Source organism: Pituophis catenifer, unplaced genomic scaffold, assembly GCF_029215685.1.
Source record: "Pituophis catenifer annectens isolate HBS135680 unplaced genomic scaffold, rPitCat1.0.hap2 SCAF_1, whole genome shotgun sequence".
Classification (NCBI taxonomy): Eukaryota; Metazoa; Chordata; class Lepidosauria; order Squamata; family Colubridae; genus Pituophis; species Pituophis catenifer.
The window spans coordinates 312402660-312417519 of NW_027256881.1; the positions used below are offsets into that span (position 1 = coordinate 312402660).

Sequence of the window (14860 nt, forward strand, 5' to 3'; positions counted from 1 at the left end):
ATCACAGACAAATTGGATAAAATCTATATCTTGATTGAAAAGCAAGATTAGCTGAAACTGTCCTCAAAGGAGGGATGCCAAATTTAGCTTTGACCGGATTGATGCCATAGGAACAGCTTCAGTTGGCAAACTCGGAATGTTTTATAACCATGAACTGAGGCAAATGTTAAATTTAGATTCCCAATCCTGCATGCCTTAAAGCTGAGCTAAATTGCAATTTTGAAATTTTCATAAAACTAGCATTTTATCAGGGAAGGAGAGAGCACTGTTTGTACACATTTGTATACATTTAATAACTTTAGTTGTTACTATTTAATGTGAGATTTTAAATCTTTATCAGAGATATCTATTAGGATTTGATTTATATTTATGATATGCCCTTGTTTAATCTTGGCTTTCTCCCAAGTGATGTGAAAATATGCTTATCAGGGGAAGGCCCTTTCATTGGCAACATCCCAAGGATGAAATGCCTTCCACAGAGAAGTCATAAATATCAGGGCCTCTAACAGGCTGAATTCAGATTTAATCAAAACTGGAGTTGCCCAGTTAAAATCAACTGGGCTTCATTAGTCTGGAAGGCTTTTTTTTAAATAAAACTTTCTGCGACCTTATTCGTTTAAAGTCACACTCTATCCTACTATTTAAATCAGTGGTTCTCAACCTGTGGGTCGTGATCCCTTTGGGGGTCGAATGATTCTTTCACAGGGGTCACCTAAGACCATCGGAAAACATATATTTTCAATGGTTTTACGAATAATTTTATGGTTGGGGGTCACCACAACATGAGGAACTGCATTAAAGGGTCGCGGCATTAGGAAGGTTGAAAACCATTGATTTAAATGAAGGTGACTAATTTATTTATGTAATTTTTTTCATGCCTTTATTATTTTTTTACAAATAACTCAAAGTAGCGAACATATTCCCAACATATCTCCTTCCTCCTATTGTCTTTACAATAACCCTGAGAGGCGGGTTAGATTGAGAGATTGGCCCAAAATCACACAAAAATAATAGTAAACCAATGTATAGCTAAGAGCTTAGCAAACAAAGATGTATCTCCCAGATTTCCTAAAGGCAGAGAGAGGCAGGCCACGTCTGAGGAGATCCCATTCCATGCCACTAAGGACAAAACCTTAAGAGGGGTTCATGCAAAGGAAGACATTCTGTCAGGCAGATTAGCCAGTGTTACGTGGGTTTCATGACATATTTTGTATCTCATTCAGAAGCCTTTGGGCAGCCAATACTTATTTAAAAACAGGTCCTTTTAGAATAGCCTTTTCAAGGATCTATATCAACTAAATCAGTGGCTACAGTCCAAATGTATGGTCTGAACATAGGGCAGCCTTTCTATTTTATTTTAATTAAATTAAATTATCTTGTGAGGTTTCAGCATTGGAAAAAGATGTACGCTGGTACCTGTCCCATAGACTACCTGCGGTTCTCTTGGGGACCATCAGCAGCCTTAGGGCAAAAGCTTAGAAATGACTGGTTTAGAATTAATGGCACTTGGCATTTATAGATTATAGATCAGTTATAGATCAGCTTCTAATTATACCAAGATCTTATCTTGGTCATCTGAACAAATAATAATACCCCTTATATAATGAGTACTAATTGTCTTTCCTTAGAAAGGTGGAATCTTTTTCCCAATGTTTTTCAGCAGATGACAGAAAGACATTTTGCACAGCTGTTTTTTATCAGTCCTTCCACATTCTTTTATGCTTGATGTCCTGTGCCTGATACAAAAAAGAGGGTTTAATTGCTATTTTGTGTACTTTTAAAATATTTGAAAATGACTCACTTTTTGTCATGCAACTACTGTAGACTATTTCTTTCAGCTTTCCTTGTATGCCATTTACATTAAATCCTTTGATCATATTCACAACTCATCTTGAAAACTTCCTGTTATTTTGTTCTTATTAGACTGCATACTAGATGGTCAGCAGTTGAAAAAAGAAACATGGTTTGTTGACACTCCACATACCTATAATATGCATGATTAATTTACACACTTTATTAAGATATTTTTTTCCACTAAGTCAAGTGTGTTGAATGAACCCATACATGAGGACAGTAAGCTATGATTCATGGTTTAGCATATTCTGTGAATTCAGTCTATAAGGCAACAGATCAATTAAGCAACCCATAGTTTAGTATAATGTCTGAACCCACCACCAGAATGTATCTAATTTGAAACAATGACCCTATCCATAAGCACAAATCAAGGCATTATTAAGGAATGAAGATTATATGCCCATCCTGGTTAATGTGCATATGATCTTTGAGAGTTTGTATTCACAAAAACACAATCTTTTAAACTGTTTTTGATACTTAAAGAGGTCTTAATTAAAAATGAAAGAACAAAACAGAACAGTATCACAGAATCGAAGGTGATGGCTGCAGAATCTACTGTGATCAGAGGTAGTATTCCCTTTAGAAGAATTTGCTTGGAAAGGTTTACAGCAGAGGTCTTCAAACTTGGCCGCTTTAAGACTTGTGGACTTCAACTCCCAGAATTCTCAAGCCAGCATAGCTGGCTGGAGAATTCTGGGAGTTGAAGTCCACAAGACTTAAAGCGGCCAAGTTTGGAGACCCCTGGTTTACAGAATTTGTGTCCTAATTATAACAAACAGAGGGATCTGTTTAGCCTCTCTTGAAAACAGGATGTTGGATTTAAAAAATAGCATTTCGCCTGTCCTTTAAGCAAAAGGGTTCCAACGAACCATTCACCATGAACACAATTCAACAATTAATGTTCTAAAATGTATAATTGAATAATTGATACTCATCCATTTAATTATAAAATTAGCTCTGCCCAATAAATTAAGATAAGGTACAGGAAATGGCCTAAGGCCGACAAGGGATTACAGGGCTGAATAATTACTTGAATCAAGATTTCCTTGAAACCTTAATCCAACTCTCTCTGTTATCTCATACTGAATCTCAACTTTAAAAATAATTTTGAAGAACTTCACCAATTTAATCCAATGCTGTTCATTTTAATCAATGACCATACATTCACGGGTTATAGAAACAAAGGAGATATTTAGTCAAACCTTAGATACTGAAAAATGGAAGCAAAATGGTACATAAGTCCATAGGTAGACCAATAGCTGCAGCAATACATTTCATGGTGACAGGAAAAAACAATTAGTGATGAGTGGCAGATTTTAGGAGGCAGCTGAAGAGCTCTAGATCAGAAACAGATCCTAATGCATCCAATTCTTCAAGAAGAAAATTCCTTCTTAATATTAGAGATTTTGCTCTAGTCAATACTGACAATACTGAGCTCACTTACTCATAAGGTACTCAATATTAAGCTACTTTACTTTACTTTACTTTACTTTTATTTGATTTGTATACCGCCCTACTCCCGAAGGACTCAGGGTGGTGAACAGCCAACGATAAAATACATACATACAAAATTTAAAAAACAGAAATAAAATCGAATTAAATAGTTTGGCCCAGACAGATTAAAACCCCAATCAATTTAAAACAAATTTAAACTTTGAGGAGTAAAAATATTAAAATAGTTTAAAAAAAGGGGAAAAAATTAGGCCAGGCTTGCCATATACTTCCTGTATATGATCCTTTATTGGCTGTCTTTAGGCATCTTCCAGATCAATTGCAATTAAAATGTGCAGAATTCCTAGTCATGATAATTCCTGTTCTGAGTGTGCAATTTTACTATATTATGGAGTTCATAAACAGAACTGCATAATAGAAACTGGTAGGCATCTCCAAGTACTGTGCTGTTGTTGAAAAATTGTAGTAAACAGAGGGCTTCCCATGAACATGGTTGCCTGGTTTATAATTTTGCATTTATTCATCACTTGAGTTCATTATAAACATCATGGGGGGCATTGCTTACCATCAGAGGCCATGAGGCTTGGTCTGATGTAGCATAAGTACCTTATGTTTTGTATATAGCTTAACCATTGAATACACAGTAACAACTTCCTGTCAGAACATCTTTTAATGAGAAAAAAATCAAAACATTTTCACTGGTGCCTTTTATTAAGTAATGCAAAATACAGTACTAGTTGTGACACTCCATGCAGTTGAGACGATATAAATGCAAGCTTACAGAAAAATAAGTGACCAAAGAACCCCTCAATTAATTTTGAGGTAGTGTACAGTGTGGGGAAGTTGAAACACAATGGGACAGACAAACCAAAATATCTGTATCGCTTTGTGCATTCATTTCCCCCCAGTTTTTTTTTCTCTCCTAAATACATATGTATTAAATAACTTTGTGGTTTGTTTTGATTCCATTTCATTTAAAAATAGATTTCTTTATAATATCACATTCTTGTATATCTTGCACTGCACACAATCTACGTTTTAAAATCTTATAGGGTCTGATTTGTCCTTGCAAAAGTTTTTCCCTTCTTTTTCTCCCTTGCTCCCTCTTTCTCTTTTAACCCTTTCCCTCCAAGAATTTAGGCACATGTGGCCTCATGCACAAAAAATAAATAAGAAACTTACTTGAAGGGGACAAAAAATGTCACTCAAAGTGCTTGAGAGTACTAAGGATAATCTAATAAATACCATTTTGTTTATAAAAATATATTAGGTTATAAAAGTGGGCAAAGGGTTAGTATCCAAGATGGAAAAGTCATTACTGTATGTGAAAAGTGTCTTGTAATATTTTTCTTTCCCTTTATCAGGTTTTATCATTTTTCCTGCTTAAAACAGTACCGTGACTGTTCGTATGTGAATGTTTCCTCTCTGTGTCTCTCTATATATACATGCACACATATATATGTATGTGTATATGTATATATATGTATAGACATACATGTATATGTATATACATATACATATATAATATATATATTCTCAGAAACCTACAGGGTACTAGACGTGTCAAATGTCATTATAGTTGCTGTTCTGTCTCATTCTATCTCTTTATTGCAGCTTTGGAAGATGTTTCAATTCAGGAGGGTTCCATACAATTGTGCTTTTGTGAGGCTGTCCTTTCGACTTAAGCCTGTACTTCCAGTCCGTTGAAACTGCTGCTGTTTGCTATGGAGGCTTGAATGGCTTCCTTGCTCGATGGAAGACTGATGGATATCTGAAGCCTCCATAGAACTATGGTTGAGGGACTCAGCTGAACTGTTTGGACTAACATCGACGTATTCTCTTTTCAACACAGGACTCCCATCAATGCTTTTGCTACTGCACACCTGGACTGTGATTCTTTCACTTTTTTTGTCCCTCAGTTCTTTTGTTTTATAAGAGGGCAATTTGTCCTGCTTACAACTGGTACTTATATCAATATTCAGGCCACTGTCTGTCCTCAGGAAGCAAGAGTCCACAAGTCTACTTTGACAAATATCATCTCCCTCTGAGAAGCTATCACCTTTGTAACTAGCATAAATGGGACTTGATCGACTGTCTCCTTTCTTTATAGGACTTCTGTAATACTGCTCTGAAAAGCTGCAGGGAGAAAGTCTGCCACTGTTCCTGTAAGAATATGCACCAATATCTTCCACACTAAGCTGTCTCCACTGTCCAGGTAGATCTTCTTCTGACAAATGGGAGTTTCTGCTTTCACTGCGCATCTTTTGTGATGCTAAAGCTTGTTGAGTTGTTATGGCCGAGAAATGATAAGGCTCGCTTGCATAAGGTGACATAGTCCTAGTGAAAGTAGGGGAATTCTCATTGTCATCTGCCAGCTCCATGTGCTGAATAGATTTAGCCTTGGCAAACCTTGGACTCCCCTGCTCATAACCTGAAGATGGCTTTCTTTCAAACATCTCATCGCGGCTGCTCAGGTAAATGGCTTGCTGGGAGGCTGTCAAAGTGCTAGCTTGGGCATTCTCCTTCTCCTCAGACGTTACACTAAAGCTGGAGTAGGAACTAGAAGTAGGTAGAGAGGTAACATATTCTGGAAAAGCTTCATGAGAGAAGCTGGAATGGAAGCCATCTTCTTCAACTGTGCTGTCAGTGGAATTTTGGGACCTCAAGAACCCAACGCCTTTTACTTGCATGTCTACACTCTGCCTTCTCTCCCGCCTTCTTTCCTCAGGGCAGTAAAGAGCTGTATCACTGCAGTAAATGTCGGACTTGTACTGAGGTCTTTGGCCAAGTTTTCCAATAGATTCCTGGAAGGCAAGATCTCTGCTTGATGGGCTTGACATGTGGGGAGAAAGATTGTTTGGATCAGGCTTTTCCAGGACTTTTGCAATGACACAAGTTGGTATGTTATCGGCAAATGATGTATGACACAGAGGTACTGAGAGGCTGCATCCATGCTTTTCTAGGTGAAGGCTGACACGTTCCTGAAATTCAGCTGGCAGCTGAAATAAATATAGGGAAGGAGAAGAAAAATATATAAAAGGGTTGTCAACAGTAAAGCTTATGATCTAGAAATCCCAGTTACGGTACTGAACCCTATAAATGTGGTTTTTAAAGTGAAAGAAAACAATAATAAATAAAAAGGCTCCTATCATGAATGAATTATTAACTCAGATGTTCGAACATGGCAGATTGCCCTGGTTGACTAAAGGAGTTAGCTATTTGTTGTGTGTTTATGTGTTATATGCTGTCCTGCCTCATAGAGGGAAGATGTTTAACATTCAGATGTTTAAATATATGAATATCTTCCCCTTTGTCACTTTTTGATTGATATCAATACACTAATATACCGTACACACCAATTACTGTTAAATAAGACACATTTGCAAATTAACGATCAATATTAATCTTGAGGATTGCAGGTTGTATTTCCACTTACTTCCACTGCCAAAATAAGCTTGCTCTTGTGACATAAAGTTATTCCTCATTGACATGATTGTGAACAATCATGTCAAGCTAGGTTAAAATAGCCACTTAAGGGGAGAAACAGTGCTGCTTATTCCAACTGGCAGAAGCTGACTGGGCTTGCAATTGAACCTGGTTTTTTAATAAAAAAAATACACAAGTAGCAGGCAAGTCCTGGATGCACAAGAAAGATTGTGTGGCATGGACAGTGCTGTCCTCCATTTGAAACTGAAAAGAAACAGGAAGGAAGCAACCACACACAGCAACCTGAAGTGTTCCTTTCAATTTGCCTAACAAGATGCCCTAAATGTTGGACTCGGTAATGGCTCTGCGCATAAAATCCAAATGGCAAGAATAAGACACTGGTACAGCTGTACTACAATAAAGCCAAATGTAGCTTTCAGGAAAAAGCCTTCATCACAGAACCACAATAAATCAATAGGGCAGAGTTCTATGGTAGCTAGAGCTTCTTCTTGTAAAGAAGCTTTTTGCAAGTGTGATGTGCTAATGGAATTGACTTCTAACGAAATGCATTCATCTGGATAATCAGTCACTGTCAACATAAAGGCAAGTTACAGCACTCAGCAAAGAAAGCAAATTAAAAATATTTTGATATGGCCATACTTTTTTTTTTTACAAGATAACTCAATGTCCCTAATCTTCCCCCAAAGCCCAATCTTATGGTATATGAACATCTGCAGCACAGCAGCATGCATTTCACATGCACTGCAACCATACCCTTCATAGGCTATGAAGCCATGAAAGCAGCTGTTCTCGTTTTCTCAGCTGTAATGAAGAAAGAGATGGTGACAAAACATGCAACCTGAAAGGTAATTTAGGGCCCAGAAGTGCAAAGACTCCCATACTCATTTTTTTGTGAGTCCACAAAACTAAGTCTGCAATCCTACAAATAGTTTTGCTTGGGGGAAAAAAAAACAACACACCACTTTAGATCCCAGTGAAACTTCCAGCCTAGCAAATAGGCATAAAATGGTGCTATAATGCAGTGATTTGGGATTGTTTTCAAAATTAATTTGTGAAGGATGTCTATCCAGGTGATTATGCTAACAGTTAAAAAGCAAATAATATTGACTAGGGATGCACAATTTTATTGATGCAATTTCCCCCCCTCTGATTAGATTCCACAGCTGTACTAAATCTCACTGGTGATGCCTTACTTCAGCAGAGTGGGGAAAAGTAAAATCTCCCTTAAACACGTTTAACTCCTAGTAATTTCATGAATAGGTATATATGGTTTCCTTGGCAACAATATGGTTGTGGGTTTTTTCCCCCTCTTGGGATACTTTTTCCAATTCCCAATTTAGCTTGTCGCTTTGAGATTTCCTTGTGGTGTCTTATCCAGATACTAATCAACTCTTCTTCTTTTTTTCCTTATCAGCCAAGATTGATATTTTTGCACCTCTCCCTCCTCTTATGTTTGTGAAAGATAATGTGTGCTCCTTGAGATAATTGAACCCCATAATTACTGTTGTAAGCTGGGATGGTCATACAGCACATCATCACATGACTAGACCCAATTTCATGACTTTGGGGGGGGCAGTTGTAAAGCGAACATGGAAGTCATAAAGTGAATGCCACACTCACTTAAGCAAATGTTGTGATTGTTAAATGAACCTATTGCTCACTATGGGGCAGTTTTGCCAGAAACCAGAAGTAAAGACTGGTTTCAGGGGAAAAAAGCCATAAACGATGGACTCTCAGGGGGCTGCAAACACTGTAAATCCAGGTGGTTGTAGTGATGTAGAAATGTAGTCATGTCACTGCAGGAAGAGGATATCAGAACTTTGAAACTGGGTTGTAAGTCCTTTTTTTTTGCCGGGGGTGGGGTGGGTGGGGGAGGTGGTCCGTCATAAGTTTGATTGATTGTTAATTGACCAGTCATAGTTGAGGGCTACTTGTATCAGTGTGCAAAACAATACCTTAAATTGTAGATTTTGAGGGGTTTTAGGATTATTAAAGAGTTGCAATAAAACACAAAACTTATAGAGCCTTGGTAGCGCAGCAGACTAAAGCACTGTTAAGTAACACCAGCTGTCTGCAATTATTGCAAGTTCAAATCTCACCAGGCTCAAGGTTGACTCAGCCTCCTATCCTTCTGAGGTAGGTAAAATGAGGACCCGGACTGTGGGGGCAATAAGCTGATTTTGTATAAAAAAGAACACCGCTGGGGGGGGGGGGGCGGGGGGCAGGCGAAAGCCCTACTAAGCAGGTATATACAAAAGTATGAAGGCTATTGCTTAACGCATTGTAAGCAGCCCTGAGTCTCCGGAAAAGGGTGGCATATAAATCGAACCAATAAATAAATAAAACTTAAATTTACAGTACTTATTTAGCAATTTTAAATTCCCCCTACCTATCCAAAAAGGTTGAGAACATTTATCTTGACTAATTAGAAGGTATTTTGGATGCCAGAAGAGGGCACATGGTCATCATATGTGGACTGTGACCAAATGTGTGTTCTAGGAGCTCTACAAAAATTGATAGCTAGGCATATACATGGTTTCTTTTCTTTTAATACAACCTGGGATAGTTATTAACTGTGGGGTCCTTGGTGCTCTCTGAGCTTGGTTGTTTTCTTGAAGATGTTTCATTACCAAACTAGGCAACACCATCAGTTAATAGTTATTAACACAATCCACAGGACCTGTTATTACAATCCTTTAACTAAAATGGAAAATATAAAAAAAAGCAGTGTTGTAGTTTGGAGCGCGCACTTCTGAACTGGTAGGGAAGGTAAATAGATTTCACCCCTGGGCTCAGGCTGGTAGTATAATGGGGGAGTAAAGCTCTTCTATTTTTTTCAGAATGGGAGAATAAGGATTATCAATGAATTTGCTTTGGTACATGAATAAATTAAGTTAAATCTTCAACATTTATTCATCTTTGCAGAGTAAAAGTCAGAGACTGAAGAAAAGATTGAACTAGAGGCTGGATTCTTTATTTTTATAGTGTAACATTTGACACACTTTGCAGTATTATTAGCTCTGCATTAGCTGAAGAAGTTTTGGCGAAACTAAATATGTTTATGATTCCTGATAAAGTGTGACAGTATGTCTTGTCCCTGGACCATCCAAGTGTTGCTTTGTTTTATTTGAAGACTTTACAAATCTGGATGGGAAGGAACAGTCTTAGGCCCAATTCTGACAAGACCAAGTGACTGAATATTCAGGCCTTCTGGTCCTGGGGAGCTTCCCTCTCTCATTTTGGGTGGAGCAGCAAACCCCCATTTGAGAATGGTACACAATCTGGTGTATTCACCATATCCATCTAGTGCATTGGTTGCACTTGCTCCTCAACTTGAAGGCCCTTCAGATGGTCACTCATGTCCTAGTCACCTTATGATTGCAATGTTATAATGCATTCAGCATGACATTGCCCTTGAAAATCACTTAGAAGCTATAACTTCTAAGGAGCTGCGGTGGCACAGTGGTTAGAGTGCAGTACTGCAGGCTACTTATGCTGATCACCGGCTGCCAGCAGTTTGGCAGATCAAATCTCACCAGGCTCAAGGTTGATTCAGCCTTCCATCCTTCCGAGGTCGGGAAACGAGGACCCAGATTGTTGGGGGCAATATGCTGACTCTGTAAACCGCTTAGAGAGTGCTAGAAAGCACTGTGAAGTGGTATATAAGTCTAAGTGCTATTGCTATAATTGTTCCAAAATGGGACAGTGTGGGGAGCAATGACCATGCCTCAATATGCCATGGGAAACCACTGTTCCATGAGCTGCATTGGTTGCCAATTGAGTTTTGGGTACAATTCAAGCTATTGTTTACCACCTGTAAAGCCCTCCAGGGCTAAAAGCCTGGTTATCTGAGAGACTACTGATTAACAATTGTTTCTGCCTGTCCTGTACAATATGGCAGAATGGATGTTTTTCATGTTTCCTCGATTAAATGATGTCATCCAGTGTGCTTTCTCTGTTGCAGTGTTACCCTTTGGGAATAGCATTCACCCCAAGGTCTTTACACACTGATGAATTTCAGTAAGATACTGAAAACCTGGTTATATTCTCTGACTTTAGGACAAGATGGTGAGTGAGCCCTGTGAGTTTTTGTTTGGTATTTAGTTGGTTTTGTTGTATTTAGACTTTCCAGAAACATATCATCCATTTCTTTTTTATTGTTTTTCCCCTTTTAATTATGTATAACGCCCAACGTAATCTGCAGTTGGGCATTCTTTAAATGGATGCAAACAAACAAATAAATAAATAAATTCTATGACTTTTGAAATAAACATGAAATAAACATGACTGAGTCCAATATGAAGAATGCATAGCGTTTTTTTAAAAATCATATCACGAAAGTTTAACGGTAAGGTTTTTATTTATCCTTTACTACTTCTTTCTTTCCCTTTTCAAGTTTAATTAGGATTTTTTTTAAAAAAAAAACCCTGCAATTTAGATTTCAAATGAGCATACTGTGCAAATGTAATTGCTAGGTCTTTAACTGACCTGGTTAAGTAGGTTAGGCAAGCACAGCAATGAGATGTCTGCAGGACCCTCAAAAGGCATCCTGGCTGCTCCATAGCAAAATAAAAGAAAACAAAACAAAACAAAAAGTACTGAAATCCCACGAGGTTGCAAGATCTTGCACAAGAATGCCAAAATCAGAATTATATCTAAGTCTATGCATAGGCATATGTCTGTGCCTCTGCAGATAAACATATACACATGTGCCCAGGCATTTCATATGATGCTTTGACAGGTTCCCAGTTCAAAGACAAAACTGCTAATCTCTAGGAATTGCTGAACTATACTGAACAGATGCTTTCCACATATGACAGGGCTCCAACTTCCAGAATCCAAAATTGCCATAATCATCTAGAGGAGTACAGTTGGGCAAAGCTAGATTTTTAGATAAGTCTAGGAAAGTACTTCATGTCTCCCAAACTTGTGAATTAGATACTTTTGGGAGGGTCACAAGAATAGCTAAATGGATATGCAGATATACAGTATGTTATTGGGTAGAATGTCCTTAAATATTTTGTCGCTGCAGGCAAAATACTGAATTTCCCACCATTTACACTGTTACAGTTGAGTTTGGGATAGTCTCTACTCTAGTAATACTCAGGATATCCTTTTCGGCAGACTTTCTGGTAAGAAAAATCCCATTTAACCATGTAACACTATTAAAAGGGGGTGCAGCTAAGTGATTGGATTGTTTTTATGATTTATAAGCAGCCTAGAATCCATGGAAGTTTGTTTACGACAATATAAGCAAATCAAAATAATATACAGGAGACATGGAGCTTCTTGAACATTCTTCATTCTTGCATTTTGGCCTTGCAGCTATTGGGCTCAAACATGGTTGCATTAATATCCACTCATCCTTAGTATTTTGTCATCCAGTTGTTTCGATTTAGGATCCCACCCAGATTCTCTTCTCCATTCCAGTAAGTGAATGTTACTGTCAAGGCATTATATCTTAGTGACCTTCTCATGATAGTTAGTGAATGTGGACTTGCCCTTGGGTTCCTTGGTTACTTCTCCCTCTGCTGCCTATTTCTGGCCTAGGCACTGCATCAGAGCATCCATCCTGCTGTCTCCATCTCACAGTTCTTGCGAAGAAGAATTAGGCCTCGATAGCAAGCACATTGATGAGTTTTATTGATATATTTATTTATGTTACCTCAGAAAGCTTATGCGCCCTGTCGTAATTCTTGCTACACTGGAGCAGCTGAGCAGCTAAATTGCAATCCTTTCTATAGAGCTCCTGAAAAATAACATAAAATGACATTTAAAATTATTAGTTCTATCACAACATCCAAAAAGCTGCCATAAGAGATCTGAGAAAGAACCGAATAAATTTAAAGTTTCATCCCAATGATGATGTGATAACAAAAGGTTTATTGTATTAGAATCCAGACTCCAGGTGCTTTCACATGAGCCTGGAAGGTTGTATTGGACAATGTCCATGCTCTCAAATGTCTCATTTTAAAGGGACAAACAGTCTCCATGAATTTATTGTCATCCTCCCAAGTAGAATAATAATAAATAGAAGTCAGCCATTGACCAAGACAATCATGGCTATATTACATATAGTTATCCAGTGCAATAAAAACACAATTGAATGTCAATGTAAGCCTGTTATTATTCTATCCAGCAATTTCAATTTTCAAAATGAGTATAACAAAGACATTTCCACAAATCCAATTTCATTCTTTTTCTTTTTATAGATTAAGATTTTTGTTGTCTCTATAAATGCTTATTTTGAAAAAAAAATGAAAGAAACACTGATTAAAATCATGGATACATGATTGCATCACAAAAAATATGGGCAATCTTTAATTCAAAGGGTCCCCTCCCCCCCTATTTACTTATGGTGCTCATAAAACTGAATGGCAACAATCTGGAAAGATGTGGGAATACATATTGACTCCCAGGGATATAGGAAGTATATTTCTGCCCTGCTCAGTATTTCCGTCCTGCATTTAATGTCTATTTAGCTCTTATAGCTACTGAACCTTCTAATTTCACCTAAGACTAAGAAAATTGCCCCAAAGACACCTGAAACACTAATTTAATTGAGTGGCACACTCCAAATATTGAATCCAAATCTTCAAAAATGTCTTATGCAAAATGTCTTCAACCATGATCACATGCAAAGGTGATCATGGTTGAAGATCTATCCACTCACATGAGTTCTTAGTTAGGTCTGTTCAAGAGCAGGCAACTACCCATGTGGCTAGCTCATTTAGAGAAACAGGAATAAAAACATTTTGGAATACTCCAATTTTAACCAATTTGGACTTAAATGAATATGTGAAAGTAGTTGGAGTCTACATTTACTTTTTGAGACTATAGGGAAAAATAATTTTACACTGACCAAGACTAATAGCTACATAGGTTAGTGGCTGGTGGGTTATCACATGTAGGAGAACTACTTCAACCATGATAGATTCAGCCATTGTTTCTCAGAATTGGCAGATATATTTATTAGAGTAATTATCATTCATTTCACCCCTGAAGAAAATGAGAATTTTTTATTTTGGCAATTTGGTGAAAGGGGTGATAATAGCAACCTAGCACCTTAATTGCAACATATTTTCAATTCAATCTGCAGAGCTATTGAGCTATTCAAATGTCACTTGTATGGTGGTTTTTCATATGAAAACTGATTTGGCTGAAAAATAACCATGCACATTAAACACATTTACATTTTTTCCCTTTCTTTAGATACAATGTAAAATGTCAGTATTTACAAAGATCTCAGTTTGGTCCAAGAATGCAATTACTTGGAGGAGCCTAAATTAAATTAAGGAAATACACAAAAGGAACATTTCTGCAGAGAGTTGGAATGAATGGCTGAAAAGGCTACTTCCAATTCTAAGACTTACAGATCCTTCCATCTATAATTATTACTTGCTCCTGATCCCCCCCCAAAAAGTCAGTAACCAATGCAATCCTAAATTGCATTAACAGAGGGGTACAATCAAGTTCAAGTGAGGTACTAATACTACTCTATAAAGCCTTAGTAAGACCAAACTAGAGTACTGCGTCCAGTTTTGGTCACCACACTATAAAAAAGATGTTGAGACTCTAGAAAGAGTGCAGAGAAGAGCAACCAGGATGATTAGGGGACTGGAGACTAAAACATATGAAGAATGGTTACAGGAACTGGGCATGGCTAGTCTAGTGAAGAGAAGAACCAGGGGAGACATGATAGCAGTCTTTCAATATTTGAGGGGCTGCCACAGAGAGGAAGGGGTCAAGCTATTTTCCAAAGCACCTGAAAGCCAGACAATGAATAATGGATGGAAACTGATCAAGGAGAAATTTAATCTGGAGACATTTTCTAACAGTGAGAACAATCAACCAATGGAACAGCTTGCCTTTGGAAGTTGTGGGAGCTTCATCACTTGAGACTTTCAAGAAGAGATTGGACTGCTATTTGTCAGAAATGGTGTAGGGTCTCCTGCTTGGGAGGGGGGGAGTTGGACTAGATGACCTACAAGGTCCCTTCCAACTCTGTTAATCTGTTAAATTCTCCTGAGCAACATGGGAACCCAGATCCAGAGGAAGAAATGGACAAAAGACTCCCTTCTATAAATGCAGGAAATTATCAACATCC

At 37.8% G+C, this 14860-nt stretch overlaps 1 protein-coding gene across 2 annotated transcripts in view; it reads right to left on the reverse strand.

Annotated features, from left to right (window-relative positions):
• Positions 1–4934: 4934 nt before the first annotated feature.
• BEGAIN (brain enriched guanylate kinase associated) overlaps positions 4935–14860 on the reverse strand; it is a 174288-nt gene continuing 164362 nt past the window's right edge. For both annotated transcript variants that reach the window (XM_070931561.1, XM_070931562.1), the window contains 2 exons: positions 12419–12502; positions 4935–6305 (listed from right to left, as the gene is read on the reverse strand). In XM_070931561.1, coding sequence (XP_070787662.1) covers positions 4935–6305; positions 12419–12502 — 1455 coding nt within the window. The remainder of the gene's footprint in view (positions 6306–12418; positions 12503–14860) is intronic.